At 55.1% G+C, this 20461-nt stretch overlaps 1 protein-coding gene across 8 annotated transcripts in view; it reads left to right on the top strand.

Annotated features, from left to right (window-relative positions):
- Positions 1–20461, top strand: part of WHRN (whirlin) — a 90205-nt gene that overhangs the window by 21431 nt on the left and 48313 nt on the right. For 5 of the 8 annotated variants that reach the window (XM_082697114.1, XM_082697109.1, XM_082697111.1 and 2 more), the window contains exons 2-3: positions 3242–3460; positions 14735–14860. In XM_082697114.1, the coding sequence (XP_082553240.1) occupies positions 3242–3460; positions 14735–14860 (345 nt within the window). Of the gene's footprint in view, positions 1–3241; positions 3461–14734; positions 14861–16296; positions 16511–20461 lie in introns of those variants that run through there. The other 3 variants (XM_082697110.1, XM_082697113.1, XM_082697115.1) reach the window with 2 other exon arrangements.

Here is a 20461-nt window from a genome sequence, read left to right as displayed (position 1 = left end):
GGTTTCCCTTCTCAGTGCAGATGCCCAGGGAAGAGTGTGTGTGTGTGTGTGGGCTGAGCTCCTATTGTGTGCAAAGGCCCCGGGCCTCCTGCGTGGTGTCCTGGAATCCCCACCGCCTTGGGAAGTGGGTGATGTTTCACGGTGCTTCTTCGAGATGGGAAGCGCGGGCCGCGGGACTCACAACTCGCAGGGGACGGAAGTACGACTCAAATGCAGTTCTGCTTCCATGCACCGTTTCTGTTCTTTCTTCTGTTCCTGTGGATGACGGGGCTCAGGCTCACAGTCTCTTGAGGGAGGGAGCAGGGAGGAAGAAGGCCAGCTAGCAGTGTCCTCACAGAGGAGAGAATCCTGGATGGACTCAGGAATCCTGAGGGGCCAGGAAGGCACGGGGGCCTCCCAGGTTTCTGCTGAGGCTGCTGCTGCCCTATGACCCCTTTCCCTGTTTCCTCCCCCAGAGCTCTGCTTGCTCCTTGGCCTCTCCATCCTGCCCCCCAAACTTCGCCCAGGTTCTACCTTCCCAGCTGTCCTATTGGGGGGAGTCCCAGGGACTTGCTGAAGGAGCGCTAAATCTCTCCCTGCTCATCTTCTCGGAAACGCTTTGTAAAAGCAGACTTTTGGAGAGCTGCCATATTCTCATTATCCCTCCACCGGGGACTGGCATTTATTGATTTATTATTTTTTATGATGTTAGTCACCATACAGTATATCATTAGTTTTCGATGCTGTGTTCCATGGTTCATTGTTTGTGTATAACACCCAGTGCTCCGTGCAATCCGTGCCTTCCTTAATACCCATCACTGGGCTGACCCATCCCCCACCCCCTCCCCTCTAAAACCCTCAGTTTGTTTCTCAGAGTCCACAGTCTCTCATGGTTCGTCTCCCCCTCTGATTCCCCCCCAATGCACTTTTTCTTTCCTTCTCCTAATGTCCTCCATGTTATTCCTTATGCTCCACAAATAAGCAAAACCATATGATAATTGACTTTCTCTGCTTGACTTATTTCACTCAGCATAATTTCCTCCAGTCCTGTCTATGTTGGTGCAAAAGTTGGGTATTCATCCTTTCTGATGGCTGAGTAATATTCCATTGTATATATGGACAGTATCTTCTTTATCCATTCATCTGTTGGAGGGAACTGACATTTAGCTGTGGACTTGAGGGGCCCTGGCAGCTCCCAGCTTACCCTGCCTCCTCCGGGAGAGGCTCAGTCCAGCCAGGGCTCCCCACTGTGGGCGATAGCTCTTCCCTTGGCCCCTTTTGTCTTTCCAGAGTACTGGGGAATTAAGAGAGCGTGGCCCAGGGCACATCCAGGCAAGCTTGGGGAGTCAGAGAGCTAGATACTCTTTTTTTTTTTTTTTTTTAAGATTTATTTATTTATTTATTTGACGGAGAGAGATCACAAGTAGGCAGAGAGGCAGGCAGAGAGAGAGAGAGAGAGAGGAGGAAGCAGGCTCCCTGCCGAGCAGAGAGCCCGATGCGGGACTCGATCCCAGGACCCTGAGATCATGACCTGAGCCGAAGGCAGCGGCTTAACCCACTGAGCCACCCAGGCGCCCTAGATACTCTTTTTGAGGCATATTCTTGTTGCTTTCTGAGATCAAAAGTAATGTATCATCATTCTGGAACATTTGGAAAATACTGAGAAAAAGGAAGAACAAAATAATAATCATCCATAATCCTGCCGCCCGAAGAGACACTGTTGGTGTCCTCGGCTTCGTTTTGTTTCTCCTGTGTGTTTTTATCTCTGCATCACTGAGGTTATCCTGTAAGATAGGATGGAGATCCTTTGGCCCCCCTGCACAGTACAGCGTATCACGGATCCACGGCATTACATACACTCATCGTCATTTACAAATGTGATTTTAACAGCAGTGTGAGCTTCGTATGAGCAGGCTCTAGCCCCCCCAGTTGCAGGGTTGGCTGTTAATCCTTCCGCTAAGTGACCGTCCCTCGATAAACAGCATCATTTCAGCTCCAGGTGCCCCATAAGAAAGCAGTACGGCCAGTCTCAGCATGCACCCCGGGTGGACAGCGCGGGCTCTCCTCTCTTCCTGGTGCTTCCATCCCCAGACTGGGAAACGTAGAATGAAGCTGGGGTCTACACTCAAAATTAGTTGCTGTGGAAAAGGAACCCCTAACTTCCAGTGCGACGTAGGCAGGCGATTTGCCTCTATTTCTTCATCTGAAGAATGGACCTCTCTCCTGACAAGATCGGATTCCATGAGGATTTCAGGAGGAGGCAGAGCATGCCGGGTACGGAAAAGAGTGTCTGATGCAGACAGGCTCTTTGTCAGTGTCCGGCTATCATTATCAATTGTTTCATCTCTCGACTCTCTTGTCGGGGTCACTAAGACCACCCACGGCTTCTGTGAGGGCTCACAGGTTCAGCGTATGGTTGTACTTGTGGCTAAGATTGATGACAGCGAGGGACGTCTGGGTGGCTCAGTCAGTTGAGCGTCTGGCTTTGGCTCAGGTCATGATCCCAGGGTCCTGGGATGGAGCCCCACATCAGGCTCCCTGCTAAGCAGGAAGTCTGCTGCTCCCTTTCTTTCTCCACCGTCACCCGCCCCCGCCCGCCCCTTGTGCTCTCACACTCTGTCTCTTCAGATAAATAAAATCTTTAAAAAAAAAAAAAAGATTTATGATAACGAAAGGATACACAGCAAAATGAGCACAGAGAACAGAGAACAGGCTCAGGGGGCAGAGTCTGTAGGAAAGCAGGCACAAGCCTCTGAGTCTCCCTTTGCTGCAGGATGAGTCCAGGATGAGCTGGGAGATGTCCACCAGGGATGCTCATTGGAGAGTCAGTGCCAGGGTTTTTACTGGGGTCTGGTCACATTCCGGACCCCCGCATAGCTTGCACAAGGAGCGTAGGCACGGTGAGCTAGGCTCGGGAACAGGAGGAACACTCAGAATCTAGGTTCCCAGTGCCAGCCAAGCAGGCCTTCGTAAGGATGCTGTCTTGGACCTGCTGTGTTCACTCTTTCTGCACAGTTACGCGGAGTGCGTGTTTCTTACATTGGGACCACTTCAGAATGGGGTAGGACGGATGCCCTTGTTTCTGTAGGGCAAAAATTGAGGGCTACAGAACAAAGAGCCCCGGGGGGCGTGGGGAGGGCTGGTAATTCAGGGGCTGGCCTCCTGCTCCCGGTGTGGGGTCCTGAAAGAAGTTCCATGTACTGGGAGGGGTGTCCCTCGCTGCCCCCTTCCTGCTAACCCTGTGTCCTCTCTCTCTTTCCAGGCTCTGAAGGGCTCGAAGAAGCTGGTGCTGTCCGTGTACTCGGCGGGGCGCATCCCTGGGGGGTACGTCACCAGCCACATCTACACCTGGGTGGACCCGCAGGGCCGCAGCATCTCCCCGCCCTCGGGCCTGCCCCCGAGCCACGGCAGCACCCTGAGGCAGCGTGAGGGGGACTCGAGGAGCAACCTGAACCTCCTGCAAGGCGGGGACGAGAAGAAGGTGAGCCGCCCGGCCTCGGCCTCAGCATGCCGGCCAGGGGCGGAGGGCGGGTGCGGGAGCCTGGGCCCCCGAGACCCCATTCTCCCTGCCAGACCCAGAACGGGGACGCTTCTTAGAGGTTGGAGAAGGGGCTTGGTTCTTTCGGGGCTCTGTTCTCCTCTTAAGGCCCTGCTGAAGGGTTTGAACTTGTCTTCTCTTTCTGACCCATGCGATGTACATTCTGAGACCCGCTAAGATCCTGCCCCCAAAGAGCCCAAAGACTGTGACTTAAATCAGATGATTTATTTCTCCCTGACACCGAACAGAGGGGACAGCGGGCAGCTCTGCTCCCCGTCTTATTGTGGGACCTACCCTCACCCCCGTTGTCATCCCCTGGGCTCCTGCCCCTTCTGATGCTTGAAGCTGTGACCCCGCCAGTTCCCCCATCCTAGCCCCTGGAGTGGAAAAGGGAGGAGAGAGCGCTCAGAGCCCTGCTTTCAGTTCAGCGTGATTCAGCTTCTCGGTGGGCGGGACCCGGGCTTGGCCGCACGCAGCTGCGGGACCGCAGGCTTCGAGGGAACCGTGTCTCGGGTTGTCGACAGCAGGCACTGGTGCTGGTCCCCTTGTACCAAGCGAGAACTGACAGGGTGTGGGCAGTTCCAGACCCAAAGTGGAGTGGGGAGCTCGGTGCGCCTCCCAGGGGAAAGAGATTTCTCCCGTGTCAGCTCTCTGGCTCTTTCCAGGGGCAGGTGTGTGGCCCCCGAGCACTGTGGGGTGTGGTCACCCGAAGACGGGGGGCAGGGGCATCAAAGCCCTCCTCCCCTCATAGCATGACTGTTAAAATTTAAAAAAAAAAAAGACGGGAGATGATTCCCCTGAGTTTTTGAGCATCACAGTGGGTGCTGTTTGCCTCGCACCTCGTGGTTGCTAGGAGACCAGGAATGTGAGTCCTGCACACGGCTCTCCAGATGTTTTAGGAACTGGACACCCACAGCCCCGAGGCCATGTGGCTTGGGGTTCCGGGCCAAGGCCTGCCCTCTGGAGACTCTTGCTCAGCCCTTTTTTCCCGCCCATGAGACCATCCCTCCATTTAATGTGCTTTGGGGCAGGCGAGGAGCTGTGATGGGGGGCCCAGTGGTAGGCCCCCACCTCCCGAGCTGCCCGGGCAGCTTTGTGGTGGCAGCGCTGGGTGGGCAGGGGTGGGCTCGAACCCCCTCCCCGCCAGGTGATCTGTGCTCCATAGCGATCTTGAGCCAGCAAGGCTGCCTGAGGCATGAAGTCATTTTCAAGGCCAGCCTTCCAGGACTGGGCAGGGAACTGGCTTTATCTTTCCCTTGAGCCCCTTTCCTGTGTCGGGCATAGTGCTGATGGGTGCTGGGCGCTGGGCTTCAGCACCTCAGTGAATCCTCACAGCCACCCAGCCGGCTTAGCTGTCATCCCCATTTCAAAGCACAGGAATCCAAGAAAGACTCAGGGCACTGTAGCAATTAAGGCCCATTCCACGGGTCACCCTGGTCACCCCATACTCAGTACTTAGTGAACACCTGCGGCGTGCTTCATGCTGTGATGGGAGGGAGGGATAGAGAAATGGACAGGAGAGATGGGGCCCTGCTGTGGAGAAGCTTCCAGTGAGTTTGGAGTTCATGGGAGGAGTGAGACCATAATCCAGAAAGGAGCAAGAGTGAGCAAGATCATTAAGGTGGTGAAGAGTGGTGAAAGGAAGTAAAATCTGGAGACAGAGGGGTGGAGAGTGATGGGTGGAGAGGGAGGCTCTACTTCAGATGAGGTGGTCAGGGAGGGCCTCTCTGAGGAGGTGACCTCTGAGCTGAGACTTGGGAAGGAAGAAGGAGCTGCCATGTACTCTGGGGGCTGAAAATCCCAGGCAGCAAGGATAGCATGTGCAAAGGCCCTGAGGTAAGAATCAGTTCATATCTTCAGAGCTTAACAAGAAGGACCCTGTTGCTGGAATAGGGGGCAGGGTTGGGAGGGATTAGGTGCCTTCTAGGAGTCTTAGAATAACTTACGCAGGAACACAGAAGGTAGAGACTTAGGGAATTGTGCTCCAGGGAGGACCAGAGACCTCAAGAGCCAGGAAACACCCTGGACCACACCAGAGTGACCTTCACAGATCTCACAGCTCCAGACAGGCCCCTTCTCTCCCTTCTGTTCTTCTTCTTGCCTGGATGCATCCTGGAAACTTCCCCATTTCCTATTGTGAGGGCTGTGAGGAAATCTCTCTGGAACCTGCCCTTCTGTTCCCTGGACCCAAAGCTCAGCAGGCCCTGACTCTCTTCTCTCTGGTGTCCTGGAATTGTCTAATACTCCACATCACTGCGACCAGACTCCCAGACTTCCCGTGCCAACCTTCAGTTCTCCTAGCCCAACCCCAGTGGACGCACACCTTCTAGAGTGCCCAGGGCAGTCGGTTGTGAAAATCCCACATGTCGCTAAGAGACTTGGGACAAGCACTGGACACTGTCCCCTAAGCTGCTTCTAGCATCGCAGCCGCTCCTGATAACGCCGTTCTCCACGCTAAAGTGCGGAGCCGACCTGTGAGGAAGGAACAGAAGGGAAGAACAGATGTAACTCTCTGGGATCAGACCCATCTGCTCTCAGGTTACAGTCACGTCCTCAGAGGCGAAGAGGCACAGGGGGCAGCAGGGAACTTCGCTCCAGGCTCCCGATCCTGAGTGCTCCTCAGCCTCCACAGCTACAGTGACCTGGAACACGCTCGTTGATGGGGGTGGGTTACACGGGAGAGTGTCAGTATGACCGGGAGGGTAAGACACCAGAGCCAGGCTGCCTGGGTTCAAGTCCTGGCTCTGCTGCTTGCCAGCTGTGTGACCGTGGACAAGTTGCACAACTGCTCTGAGCCTCTGTCTCCTGTGCAAGATGGAGATGGCGGTAGGGGTAGCTTTCCCCACCACTGTGTTCGTGTCGTGGCAGTACGGATGTCGGTTCTGGGCGCTGGTACACGCACAGTGCCTGGATCAGTGCCTGGATCAGTGCCTGGCACAGCATAGGTACTCAGTCCTTATTACGTGAATGCCTGAATCAAAACAAAACACCTTGCCAACAGCCTGGGGCGTGGTAGCAGCTCACTCAATGCTTGCTGGGTGGGAATCTGAGTCGTGTGTGATCCGACCCTCACACACTGTTCTTTGCAAAGTCAAAGAGGAGGATGCGGCCATCTGTTTCCCCAGTTGGCATTGTTGTGGGTGTGTAAACAGCTGCCACCATGTGCCCAGGGAGGAGAGCCACGTTCCCTGTCTCTGTCACCTCTCCTTCACCCACAAGGGAGGTGACGCTCATCCGAGCTCAGCAGGTGTCAGGCCTTCCTCTTCGGGGTTCTCTCCTGGTTAGCTGGGGCTGATGGGCAGAGTCTACCCTGCCCTCTCCCCTGGGAAACACAACAGCTTAGGGGCAGGGAGGTAGAATCCCAGGGCTCTGGGCTTTCTTTTAAATTGTGGCAAAACATATCACATCAAACACATCCCATATCTTGTATCTTCTTCACCGTAAGTGGTACCCAAGTTCAAGGGCATGAAGTGTGCGCTCACTGCTGTGTGGCCGCATCTCCAAGATGCTTTTGCTCTCACCAAACTCAGACCCGTTCAGGGGCAGTCGCTCCTTATTCCAGCCCCCGCCGGCCACCAGTGCACTGCGTGTCTCGGAATCAGACCCCTCAGGGCACCTCGCGCGAGTAGAGAGATGGTGTCTTGTCTTTTTCTGACTCGTTTATTTCACTTTGCCTTCAGGACCCCCGCGCTCATCCCGGTTGTAGCACATGATGAGATTTCTGCCCGTTTTAAGGCCGATAATGGTCCGCTGTCCGGAGGGACCGCATTTTGTTCACCCAGGTGGTGTCATCCTCTTGGCTCTTGTGGATAAAGCTGCTGTTCGTGGCTGTGCAGTGTTTCTCGGAGTCAGTCCTTGTGGGGAAGCCCCCAGAAAGCATATGGTGACTGTGTTTTTAATGCTCTCAGGAAGCTCTGTCCTGTTTTCCCACAGTGGCTGCACCAGCCAGAGCACGAAGGTTCCGGTTTCCCCAAAGCCTTGTCAACACTTGGTATTTTCTGAGGGCTTTTTTGGGGTCTGTTTGTTTTTGTTTGGTTGGTTGGTTGTAGCCATGCTCTAATGGCTGTGAGCTGGGGCAGGTCTTCAGCATAGCAATGGCAGTGCCCGACGGCACCCAGATGAGAGGGGTAGAGTTCAGGGGCAGGGCCAGATCTCTCTTTTCCAGCCCTCTGTCCTGACATCATCCTGGTCTGCCCCCACCACCAGTGTGAGGAGCCCCGAGGAGGCAAGCTAAGGGGTCCCAAGGTCTGATGTGATGCATGCTCCGTAAGGGACCCGGGAGGGTGCTGTGGTGTAGGGAGGAGGGAGCTCCTGCCAGCTAGAGATTTAGGAAGGCTTCCTGGAGGAGGTATGCCTTTGGAGTTTGGCTACATGGCAGGGGCAGGAATAGTGGTCCAGGCAGAGGGAAAGGTGTGGCAGTGGGAGGGAGGTTAGAAAGAGCTAGATGGATTCTAGTCCCCTGCTCCCCCGACACTGGTGTCCCGTGGGAGTTATAGTTGGGACAGAGTGTGGGGCCAGGTGGCAGGCTGGAAGTATGTGTGCCCCAGAGACATTTTCCTGTTGGCAGCAGGGAGTCACTGAGTGTCCTCCTGGCTGGCAGGGGAACAGAGTGACATCGAATCCGGGTCTGCAAAGACCTTTACGAGAGCAGGAAGAAAAAGGGGTGCTGTGGGCCCTCTCTTCAAGGGAAATCGACTGGTTGCAGTAAAGAGAAAAACAGAAAAGAGCCCCTGGAGCCCATCATGATGTTTCTGGTTCTAGAAGATGAACCTCGAAGGTGGGAAATAGATCTTGGGGGGAAGTTCCCGCACTCTGCCAGCCTCCTCCCCGTGTGGGTGTTCAGAGTCACGGGGGCAGGGGGTGAGTGAGCTCATTCTTTCACGTGGCTTGAAGCGGAGGGTGGTTTGAATGTGCTGGCAGGGCTGGGATGTGGCGGGGGGGGGGGGAGGAAGGGCAAGGTGGGTTGCGGGTTGTCTTCGGGGCGGAGGGGATGAGCGTAGTGTTTCTAGGTCCTGCTCCGAGGCCGGCACCTCCCCACCAACCTGCCGCTGATTCTGAGCTGATTCAGTCTGATTCAGACACCTGTTCTTGGGTTCTTAGTTCGAAGAGACAGTCGCTCTGGTGGGGCACGTGTAGCACACCCCACGGACATGGAGAAGGGCTTTCAGAAGAGGCTCTTCTGCTTCTGCTGTTGCCACAGACCGCACGTACGTTGTCACCCTCTTTTTCCAGGGAGACGTTGTGAACTGGGCGGCGCACGCAGCAGCCAGAGCGAGAGAACCGAGACGCCCAGCGGCTCGGTCTGCTCTGACCGTTCCAGATTTCAGTGCGGTTTCGTGGAGTCTTTTGACTCTGAAGCCAGATCTGTAGAGCATTTGCAGATTGTAGCAGTAGTGCCGTGTTCCGGGTGAGAAAATGGAGGTGCGGAAGGGCTGAATGAATTGCTCCAGACCACGCAGCCTCTGAGTGGTGGGGCCACGCTGTCCTCGGATCCCAAGTCCTGTCCTCCTTACCTTCTGGGCGGGACTGAGAGGGAAGTGCCATCTCCCCTGAGCCCACCCCACCCCCACCTCCTCGGGTGTCCTCTGGCTCTGGATCTCAGGCCTGCGCACAGCCTCAGGAGAGGCCCCCCTCTGGCCCAGCTGCTCACCGTCTTGGTCAGCACCTGGGAGTCGTTCAGGCGAGCAGTGGGGCAAGAACAGCCAATGGCAAGGCCCAGGTGTCACCCACCTGGGCCATTGGTCCCCGAGCAAATGGGCCAGTCCTGTGCCATCACAGTGTCTTCAGCCCTCAGCCCCCATTCCAGGCTGTGACCAGACCCCGCTGCAGCAGTGGCCGCTCCCCCAGACTCACTTCACCAGCCACTGGGACAAGAGACGCCCTGCCTCTTGGCTTGGGCTGAGGCCCAACCTTGTACAGAGGGAGCAGGGACTTTGGGCCTGGGTTTGAAACCTGGTTCCTGAACTTCCTGACCGGGTGACCTCAGACAAGTCACCTACTCTCAGGTTGGTCTAGTAAGTTTCCCTGTCGTTAGTACGCGGGTAGACCTGGTGGCCACGTGGGACTGTTTGAGGGCTTAGTACTCGAGTATGGAAGTGTGGAGCACGGTGCCTAGATGCCTAGGGCATAGTCGTTCCTTCCAGTGACGGCCATCATGTTTCAAGTGTCAGCTCGGAGCTACGTATCTTTCCTATCTTTTTACCCTGAAACATTTACTGAGTACCTACAGTGGGCCAAAACTGTTCTGAGTATTGGGAGTATAGCGGCAACTAGCCAAGGATGACGCCTTGAAACGCTTACATTCGTGTGTGTGCGTGTGTGTATGTTAAAATAAGTGATATATAGTATATAGAAAAGGGCATAGGGGCAGTATATGGGTGGGCTAATTCTAGGCAGGGGCAGGGAGGGCCTCATGGAGAAGGTGACATGGGATCTGAGGTCCATGAAGGAGTCATCGTGCCTATATCCACCCTGCCCAGGGCTGAATGTCCAGGCTATTGGAAGCCGTAAGGAGTGTGGGGCTAGGAGTCCCCAAGTATAGTTTTTTGGTAAGTCTGCCCTTCCTCTTGTTGGCTTTTGTCTTTGGCTTTTTGCTTGCCAGCTGCAGAATGGCAGCTGCAGCTCCTGCCATCACAGCTGTGTCCAAAGCAGAGTGGAAGCAGGGTGGGCAGGCAGAAGGCCCTTCTCACCCTATGCCTATGCCCCTTTTTTCTCTGAGGGCAGAATCGCTCCCAGCATTCACCAGCAGATGTCCTCCATCATGTCCATTGGCCAGAACTGGCCCAGACTACCCACGTCCCAGGCAGAAAGGAACAGGCTTGGCCCAGACTGACTACATCTCGGGGTTGTTGCTCTATTGCTTCCTCAATAGGGTCAGGGTTCTAAGGCAAAGCAGGAAGGGGAGGGGGAGTGAGTAGTGCCTGTCCCAGGTACGTTGTTTGACTCTCAACTTATCTGACGGAGAAAACTAAAAATCAGAGAAGTGGGTCCTTCCCCCTGGTTTCCCAGCAGTAAAGGGCAAACTCAGGATTTGAACTTGGGGCTGTGGGAGACAACGAAGCGTGTTCGTTAAATGCCTAGGCTGGCCAGCTGCTGTGTGGCCACATCATTTCAGCCCTCCTGCCTCAGTGTCCTCATTGGGATAATGGACATAACAATAGAAACCACAGAGGAAGAGAGGATTAAATGGGGCAATGCATCCAGTGCCTGGAATTCAGGAAATACTCAGTCTGTTAGTGACTAATTAATTTAACGAGTTATTCGTATTATCGGTGGGAGTGGCGTTCTCATGGTGCCGGCTCAGTGTCCTTCCCTGTAGGTGAATTTTTTTCCTGCCAAATGCTGGTTGAATTCCAGCAAGTGATTGAGGCAGATTACCCTGTGGTTGATAGGACTGTTATTACAGCTCCGTGATACAGGCTTTTTTATTCCCACGTAACGGATTTATGGGGAGGTGGCGGGGAGGCGGGGAGGTTTGTTTCCATCCTCAGGGCTCAGAGGGGCCTGCCGCAGACAGCCGCTGCCATCTGGCTGTCAGGGGGCTCCTTTTGGCTCTCTCCTCCCAGAATCTTCTGGGCTTGGAGCTGGGGATCCCAGGTCGGGGAGGAGAGTGACTGACTCCAGGCCACCGCATGAGCTGGACTCCAGGTGTGTGTGCCCTAGGCCCTGAAGGCAGAGCATGGGGGAAGGGGTGCATTCTGCGGGCATGGCAGGGGATCGGGTGGGAGCTGCACACTCTGTCCTCAGCCGGTCTCCCTGACCTCCCCCAGATCTGGGCCCCACCCATCCCACTCCCACCCGGCCACTGTCTCAAGGTGCACACGCTTTCCTGAACGACCTGGCCGGCAGTCTTCCTAAAATCCGAATGAATCTGAGCAGTTCTTTCTTTCACCTAAAGCCCAGTCTTCTAGGCCTGGCTCTTGACCCCCCACTGACTAATCTTGTCCCTTCCCCGGGTTCCCCACCTTGCTTTAGCCAAACAGAACCCTGTGGGACTCCTGGGGGCCGTGCTGTGTCTGAGTTCTGAGCTTTTGCCACCTTCCTGCGCCCAAAATACTTGTCTTCCCTCCCCCTTTCCCTGGCTGACCCCCTAGGCCTTCATGGCTCGGCTCGGAGGTCCTATTTCTGGGATACTCTGCCTGAGGTCAGGCTCCCCAGAATGGACTCTGAGACCAAGATTTCCCTGAGGAGGATCCTGGGGGACTGTCTGTGCTGGACAGAATGATGACCCGAGACACCCATCCCTCTTCCCTGGAGCCTGGGAAGATGTCCCCTTCCTTGGCCAAAGCCACTTCGCAGATGTGTTACCTTAAGGCTCTCCAGATGGGGAGAGTCTCCTGTATTCTCTGGGTGGGCTCAGGAGGGTCTGAGTCAGAAGAAGGGGGTGCACTGCCCGGAGCAGAGCCAGGTGGGAAGGCCCTATCCCCACTGGCTTGAGAATGGGGGAAGAGGTCATGAGCCGAAGAAGGCAGGTGGTCTCTGGAAGCGAAGGCAGGTAAGGAAACCGTCCCCCCAGAGCCTCCAGAAGGAATGCAGTCTTGTCTACTCACTGTAGACTTCTGACCTCCAGGCTTGTAAGATAATAAATCTGTGCTGTTTGAAGCCCCTAAATGTGTGGCCGTTCATCACCGCAGCAGGGCAGTGCCCTGGGTTCGAGGCTGGTACAGGGCACCGGGGCCACGGGACTGGGCAGCAGGCGCAATGGCTGTGACGCCCGCCGCGGGGGCGCAGGGGATGCGCTGGCCCTCAGGGTCGTCCCGAAGGAGGCAGGGGTGGGGCTTTCACCTGCCCTCTTCTCCTGGTCCCTGGATGGGAGCTGCCAGGGGTGGGGGGGGAGGTGAGCCACCAGCAGCCACCAGTCCCCGCCCTGGGGACAGGGACCATGTCACATGCTCCTGTGATCCAGTGCCCAGCATGAGGCCCAGACTTGCGGGGCTGGGTGAGCAAGTGGAGCAAACCAGCCACAGCCTAAGTGCATGGCCCGTCCCGGCCTCTGAGGCAGCAGTGTTGGGGAGGACGCCTCGGCCTTCCTTCCAGGGCACCCCATCTGTGCACGCGAGCCCCATTGCTGGCCGGCCGGGGCCACCGGGAAGATAAGAACAACAGCCAGTGTTTTCTGAGTGTCTGCACCGCGCTGGGCACAATGCTGAATGCCCCTGGTGTGTGGACCCACTCATCCCCAACACGCCAGTAAAGTGGATGTGACTGGTTTCCACGTCTTTACAGATGAGAAGGCGGAGGCATCTGCACAGGGTAACACACCCAGCAAGTGTTGCTGCCGGGATGAACCCCCGGCGGTTTGGCTCCAGAGCCGGCACCTCTAGCTAGCATGCTGTCACCCCCCTGGGGCCCAGACCTGTGTGTGATCATGATCACAGACAGGGCAGGCCTCGAACCCATGCCAGCTCGCAGCTTTCCCAGCCGTAGCGCTGCACTGGGCTGGGCGGGGCCATCACTAGGGCTGCATTGTCAAGCCCGTCCTTATAGCCTGCTTTTTCCAGAACATCTGTCACTCTGACGCTGCTGGGTGACCATTCCCAGGTGCCCCCTGAGAGCAACGGGGGGCTCACAGATGCTGTCCTTTCTAATGTGGTCTTCCTTCGGGGGAGCAAACCAGGAGCCGACTCTGGCCTGAAGGGGGTGGGGCCACCCCAGAGCCTGCGGTCCTAGAACCAAACACCCCAGAGGCGTTCCGTCTGTTGGGCCCTCTCCAGACGTCCACCAGCCTGCAGGAGTCAGTTGTGGCTTGGCCTTGTCTGGTTTTGTCACATGCAAAGTGGAACCAACAGTGGCTGACGTTTGCCAAGCATTCACTGTAGCCCAGAAACTATCCTGCATCTGTCTTTTAATGTGACCCTTTCCGAAGAAGCCCTGTAAGGCTATTTTCATCTTCTTTTTGTGGGTGAAGAGTTCGAGGCACCGAGAGATTAAGGATGTGCCTGAGATCACACAGCAGCTCCCCCCATTGGGCAGTTTGGACCTGAGTCTGTCTCCTTCACCCATCTCCACCCAGGATGGTTGAAGAATTAAGTGGGATTAATACATGCAAAAGACTGTGTTCTCTTTGGGTCCCTTCCTTGTCCCGGTCTTAACCTGTTGAGGGATATTTTCTATCCTTTTGGGGTGAGTTCTAGGTCTTCTGGTGCAACTCCTCCTTTTCCCTGATTCCTCTTTCATACTCAAGACATATGCATGTTCCTGAGGGCTCCTTCATGGATTATGAGGTCTTCTGGAATCAGCCCCCAGCCTCCCCTGCTTGTCCCCCTAGCTCCTCCTCAGCGCTCCCCGCCTAGGCCATAATGACTCACCCCACAATCCTATCCTGAGCAAAGCACGCTCCCCTACTGCCATGTGCTGACCTTGGAAAGCCCTTCTCACCCCTGCTGGCCCCTGCCGGGTTGACTCCTGCTCACTCTCCAATCTCATCAGGGCTGTCACCTTCTCTGGGAAGCCCCCCACCACCACCACCCTCGCCCCCGGTCAGGACCTTGCACCTTCTCTGCATTGTTGTGACCTCTGAGCTTCCCCACTGCGCTCTGTTCACACTGTCCCATGAAGGTCTGCTTCCTGGTCTCTGTGCCCTTCTGCTGAGACTCTTGGGAGCAGGACTGGTCCTGGTCATCTCTTGGTCCCCTGGCCCAGCAGTGGGTCTGCACTCAGCAAGTGCTCCCTGTGTTTCTAGAAAGAAGAGCAGCTGAGGCCATACTGCCATGGGTCACTGGAATGGGTGGCAGAGCCGGAGACTCCTGGGGGGTGGGCAGGGGACCCCTGGCTGGTGGGAGATTCCTAGGGAGGCAGAGTGGACTTTGATCCTAAGGAGGATGGAAGGTGTAGGAACCTAGGCCCAGAGCAGGCTCTCCCTGGCTGAAGGGTGTGGTGAAGGGTAATGGGGGGGGGGGGTTGTGGTCCCCACGGTGTGAGCACAGGTAAACACCTGAAATGTCACATTACTCTAGAGAATTCTAGGGGTCACCTCCTTCACCGCCCTTCTTTTCCAGCACTTACAGCTGTGGCCCCGGGAGGGAGAGGGATGTCCCCAAGGCCACTCAGGAAGTTGGAGGCAGAGCTGGGGCAGCTGATCTGGAATGTTCCAGGCCTGAATCGTTGTGCCCTTTGGGATAGGCCAAGGACTCCAGCGTCTGCTATGCCGCCCCCCCCCCCAAGAACATTCATGTCCCCCTCAGGCCCTCGAATAGCGATCTCCTGTCCCTACTGCAGGTGAACCTGGTCCTGGGAGACGGCCGGTCCCTGGGCCTCACAATCCGCGGGGGAGCTGAGTACGGCCTAGGCATTTACGTCACCGGCGTGGATCCGGGCTCAGAAGCCGAAAGCAGCGGACTCAAGGTGAGCGGCCCGACTCCCGCGGGCTGGGAACGGGCGCCAGGGCTGTACACGCAGGGCTGGGAGAGAAGGAGCTGTGCTTGGAGCTCTTTGCAGCTGATTTCGGTCAGACCTGCAGCGGGGCGGTCACACCTCCCTCCCTTGAGGCCTGGTCGCAGCTGGGAGCCCCCCTGGCTGCATGCCTCCAAGTCGCAAGAGGAAGCGGTAGGAGCTGTGCCCCCACCGCCTGAGCCCATCTCCCTGCAGTCCTCAGAGCAGGGCAGCCTCCCACGTGGTGCTGGGCAGCGGGCCAGCTGAGCTCTTCATGACCGCTGTTTTGCAAACACCGCCGGTGGCTGCAATGGCCCTGACCTCAGGTTCATTGTGGTGCATGGAGAGGGAAGAGTGGAGAAGCGGGAGCTGGGTTGAACTCATACCCGGCAGCTCCCGGGAGCCAGTCCATCAGGGCAACCAGCAATTATTGAAACAGTATTGTTAGCTCGAGCTTTAAAGGAGGCTGACTGCGTCCAGGTCCTGGTCATTGACTTCACATGTAGCTCATTGAACCCTCAGGCTGCCCTTGGGGGGAGGTGGCTCTGACCCACATTTTCCAGTTATTCAGGTGGACACATAGAGAAGGTGAAACTGACTGCCCAGGTTACGGTGCTGGTGGTTGCGGACCGGACGGAGCCCAGGCGTCTGTTCTGCAGCCGGTGGCCTTAGCCGCTATGTTGCACCACCCCGCCAGAACTTGCTCAGGGCTTTGGGGGGCAGTGACAGTGAGCGAGGCAAGGACAAGGACCTGGAGCCCAGGAGACAGATCACCTAAAGTGGCGGTGTGTGTTGGGAGTAAATCCTGATGTCAGAGAAGCCAAGGCAGCAGCGATAGGAGCAGGGGACCCAGGTGGCATCCATGCCTGCCTTGCATAATGAGATAGGTTGGGGTTGGAGGGACTTGGGAGGAAGGGGTGACCCCCAGGGAGCCAGAGGGTTTGACCATGGGTAACCAGACGGCCGGGGAATTAAACACGAAATGAGATCGTGTCTTCTCAATCTCGCTTCTTTTAGGATAGATGATGCAGTTGGAAGAGCTCTGGGCTTGGAGTCTGGGAGATTGGGTTCGAATCCTAGCTTTGCTGTTTTTTCTTTAATAGCTGGGTGACCCTGGGGAGCCCCTCCGGCTGTCCGAGCGTCCCTTCCCTCTCCCAGCTGAGCATCATAAATAGCGCCTCTTTCTCAGGATTGTTGAAAAGATGAGAGGAGGAACAAGCTGACAATGACATTAATAATGAAGGTTAAGTTTATTGAGCGTCGCTGTTACAGACTGAATGCTTGTGTCCCCCACATTCATCTGTGCAATCCCTGACCCCCAACATGATGGGGTTAGGCGGGGAGCCTTTGGGAGGTGCTTAGGTCAAGGAGGTGGAGCCTTGTGAATGGGATTCATGTCCTTATTAAAGGGTCCCGACCCCCAGAGCTCCCGCGCCGCAAGTGAGGACGCAAGAAGTGGGCAGTCCGCACCCGACCTTGCCGGTCCCTGACCCCAGACTTCCAGCCTCCAGAACTGCGAGGAATGAATGTCTTATATATAAGCCATCCAGTCTGCCGTGTTTTGCCAAGGCAACCCCAGTAGCCTGAGACAGGCTTCTGTTTCTCCCCATCTTTGTGCCATTAAATCACATCGCCACAACTCGTCTGGAAGAGCAGCTTCGCGGGTTAGCCCATTTTACAGATGCAGCAGCTGAGGCTCAGACCGTCAAACAGCGAGTTGGAGGCAAAGCGGGGACTCCCATGTGGGGGATCAGGATTCTGGCTAGCTGGGCTGGCAGTAGAGGCCCCACAAGCATGGGTTGGGTCTGGTTGATTCTGAAATGCCTCTGGGTCCTCAGAATGTAGGCCGTGTTCTCAGAGAAAGATGCCTTCCAAGAGGAAACAATCTCCCAGTAGCCTATGTGCACATTTTGTTTTTTAAGAAGTTCATTATTTGGGGATAATTTTGGATTTACTGAGAAGTCACAAAGGGATTTCCTATTTATCCTTCATCCAGCTTCCCCTGACATCAACATGTTATGTAATAACTTCAGTACGTCTGTCAAGGTCAAGAAACTGACGTTGGTACGATGCTATTCCACAAACCACATGCTTTCTTCCAGGTCACCAGTTTTTTCACTAATGTCATCTGCTTCAGCCAACCACATTGCATTTGTCCTCTGTGCAGTTTTCATTCCATTTATTTATTAACCCTCCCCCCATTTCAAAAAAGATGAGCGGCAGCTTTTCATCACTGAATAAAGTTTTGTTTTTTTTAAGTGAATGAGTGAGGCAATTGGGAAGAAGAAATATGGGGGCTGAGAGAAAGAGATGAAGCTGGGGTGAAGGTCTTTCCCGAGCATTCACTACAAGGTGGGATGCAGATTTGGCCCTGAGCTTCCTGGCAGCCAGTGCAAAGAGGGAAGCAGATCAGAGATGTCTGTGAGGTGAAAACAGACCACCTGTGCTTGAGAAGCCTGGTTATTCCTAAGCCTAGGAGCACTTTTCCTGTGGTCTCTCATAGAGATAATGCCATGTGAGGATGTGAGCTGTGTCCTCTGTGACAGGAAATGTATGAGCACGTTCTCTACTCTGTTGGGGACGGACAGATTCTGATCGAATCCATGTTAAAAGAAAGAGGCAGGGAGTGTGAGAGAGGAGGTGTTAGGGTCTGGGCAGACAGCCCTGGGCACGTTCTCCGTCTCTGTCTCTCTCCCTGACAGATGGCAGCTTTTATTACCACGTTGTCCACTTACTGAGGATTCACTGTGCCAGACCTGTGCAAAACGCTTCACAGTGATAAGTGATTTTTAGGACAAGGTGAGAGAAAGGAATGTTCTCGTCCCCATTTTACAGGTGGCAGATTTGGGAGCGGTGTTAAGCAACTTGCCCAAGGTCACCCAACTAAGACATGCTTGGTCCGCACCCACCCTGCACACTTAAGTCCCTGTTCTTTTTGTTGTTGTTGCCTTTTCTTTGGAATTTTATTTCATTTTATTTAAATTCAGTTAATTATCATATAGTGCATTATTAGGTTCAGAGGGAGAGTTCGGTGATTTATCAGTTGTACATAACACCTGGGGCTCATTCTATCCCATGCCCTCCTTAATGCCCATCACCCAGTGACCCCATCCCCCCCCCCATGTCCTTAACCGCTAGGCTTCACTGCCTTGCCTCTTGGTGATAACAGGTGTCACTGTCTCCAGTTCAGAGCTGAAGAGATGCAGGCTCATGGAATTGCAGGTCAAACTCTTTCTCATGTCAGAGCTGAGAATTGAACCCAGGTCTGACACACCCTGGGCTTGCCTTGTATAGGGGAGGGCAAGAGCCCTAGGACCTGCCGGTGATCAGCTGGGTGAGGGTGGCCATGTCCTTCCCCGCACTGGGCCTCGGTCTCTCTGCTTGGACAGCAAGCAGCTGAATAGTTGGGCTGGATGAGTTTGGAGGCTTTCTCCCAGATTTGCACGTTTTCCCAGCCCGAGAGCCAGAGGGTGCCCAGGTGCCAGGAACATACTCCGTTTCCCTTCAGCTGTGGTCCCCATAGCCACAGAGAGACGGCAAAACAGGTAGCCTGTTGGCAGGTGTTTTATGAGGGAGGGAGGGAGGGGGAGAGGGAGGGAGGGGACATTACATAAAGGCAGTGAGTGTCCATGGCTGCCTCTCCTTCCCTTCCTTTCTTTTAATCAGCAAGTATATACCGAGGACTCCTGCGTGCCAGACACAGTGCTCGCCTCACAGAGCTGAGCAAGACAGACAGAGTCTCTGACCTCCAGGAGCTTGCTTTCTAGTGGGAAGGCAGGGCGGGTCAGAGGTGGAATGACTCAGTTGTTTAATTACAATCAGGATAAATAACAAGAGGGCAAAGCCCATGGAACTGTGTGGGTGTATAACAGGGGAGACTAGCTCCAATCTTGGATATCCTGGAAGGCTTCCTGGAGGAAGTAACATTTCATTTGAAATTTAATAGGAGACAGGAAAATTAATGACATGAAGGAGGAAATGAGGATTCCAGGCAGAAAGAACAGTAAACGCTTAAGTAAACGCTGGGAGTGAGATGTTCCCAGATGCCCAGGAAGGCCCGTGTGGCTGATGCAGAGAGCCAGGTGGGGGGAAGGTGCCAGAGGATGCTGACAAAGTGAATGGCGCCCGATCGCACAGGGTGTGTCATTTCACCCAAGACCGAGCAGCCGGGAAAAGATGAGGCTCGGGATCCGCAGTTAGTAATAAGGAAGGATGCCCAAGGTCTGTGATTAAGTGGGGAGCACAGGTTGCAGCGCCGCGGACCTCACAGGATCGCACTCAGACTGCAGATGCATGTGCAAATATTGACAGAGAACGCAGAGCAGCTGTCACACCAACCTGTCCCAGCGTGTCAGCGTGTTTCCCGAAGGCGGTGGGATGACCGATGACTTTCACCGTTCTTCACATCCCTGTACGGGGTCTGAATGGAGTGAATATTACTTTTATAAGCATGAAAGCAGCAACAGGAGAGCCATGCCTGTTTGGAAACAAGGCAGTGGAAGAATATTCCATGGAAGTTTTCTGGTCCCTTCAGCCTGCTACCCAGTGGCAGGCAGTCAGAAGCTTTATTTGCTCATAAAATGCCTGCCCCCAGAAGAGGCTTTTCCTTCTTCGGTCCCCGCCACAGTAAAGCACTTTGCATCCCCCCCCCCCCCCCCGCCACAGTCTCCCGTTCCCCCTCCGAGTTCCCGCAAATGTGCTAACACCTGCCCACACTCGCTGGGGCACCCAGGATTGATTAATTCCATTTGTTGCCAACGTGCTGTCAGTGGAATCAGGCATATTGAAACAGAATAAAGGGGCTTGGCTTGGTGGGTGGCGTAGCCAAGAATAGGCTTTATTTGTCAATAGGGCTTCTTGCTGCTGTGCAGAGCTTTCCTGGGATGGAGACGCTGCCTTCTGCCTGGCTTCCAGCTGCTCACTTCGCTTCTGAGTCCAAGGGAGGGCAAGTCAAGTGCTAGGGGGAGCAGCTCTCAGAAGGGGGTCAGGCACTTCCTTGCACTTACCCCTGGTGGCCCCCGCCTTCAGCATTTACCTTTAGAACTCTCATGTTCCTTTGCACCTGCCTCCCCTGCCCCAGCTTCTAGCCCCCCACCGCAGAACGGACCATAAAACCTTATTTGTTCCTTTGAGGACAGCCAGATCGACTGGCATTTAAAAATAATAATAATGATGGCAGTTCCTACTTATTCACTGGTTATTATGAATCAGGCACTGTGCTCAACCCTGTGGGATACACGCCTACATAATCCTCCCAATAGCCCCATGGTGGGCATCAACAGTGCAGTTTTGTAGATGAGCACTTGAGGCCCAGAGAGGTGCAGTAGCTTGCCCGTGATCACACAGGGATCTGGGGCCCTGGTCCCTCAGGCCCTCCTCCAAAGGCCACATGCTTTGCTGTCACCTCGCTAGTCCCCTAACTTGACCGGATAACTAAAGAACACAGAGACAGGAAATGAAGGACGTGTGTTCTTCTCAGGAGCCACCAACCTTCTCAAGCCCAGTGCATTTGTCCAGATCCTGCCCTGTCGCACGGCCTTCGCCCCTGAGCTCAGGCCAGGGTCAGAGGCCCAT

The sequence above is a fragment of the Mustela nivalis genome (assembly GCF_964662115.1).
Source record: "Mustela nivalis genome assembly, chromosome: 13".
In the NCBI taxonomy this organism is placed as follows: Eukaryota; Metazoa; Chordata; class Mammalia; order Carnivora; family Mustelidae; genus Mustela; species Mustela nivalis.
This window is presented reverse-complemented; position numbering and strand designations above follow the sequence as displayed.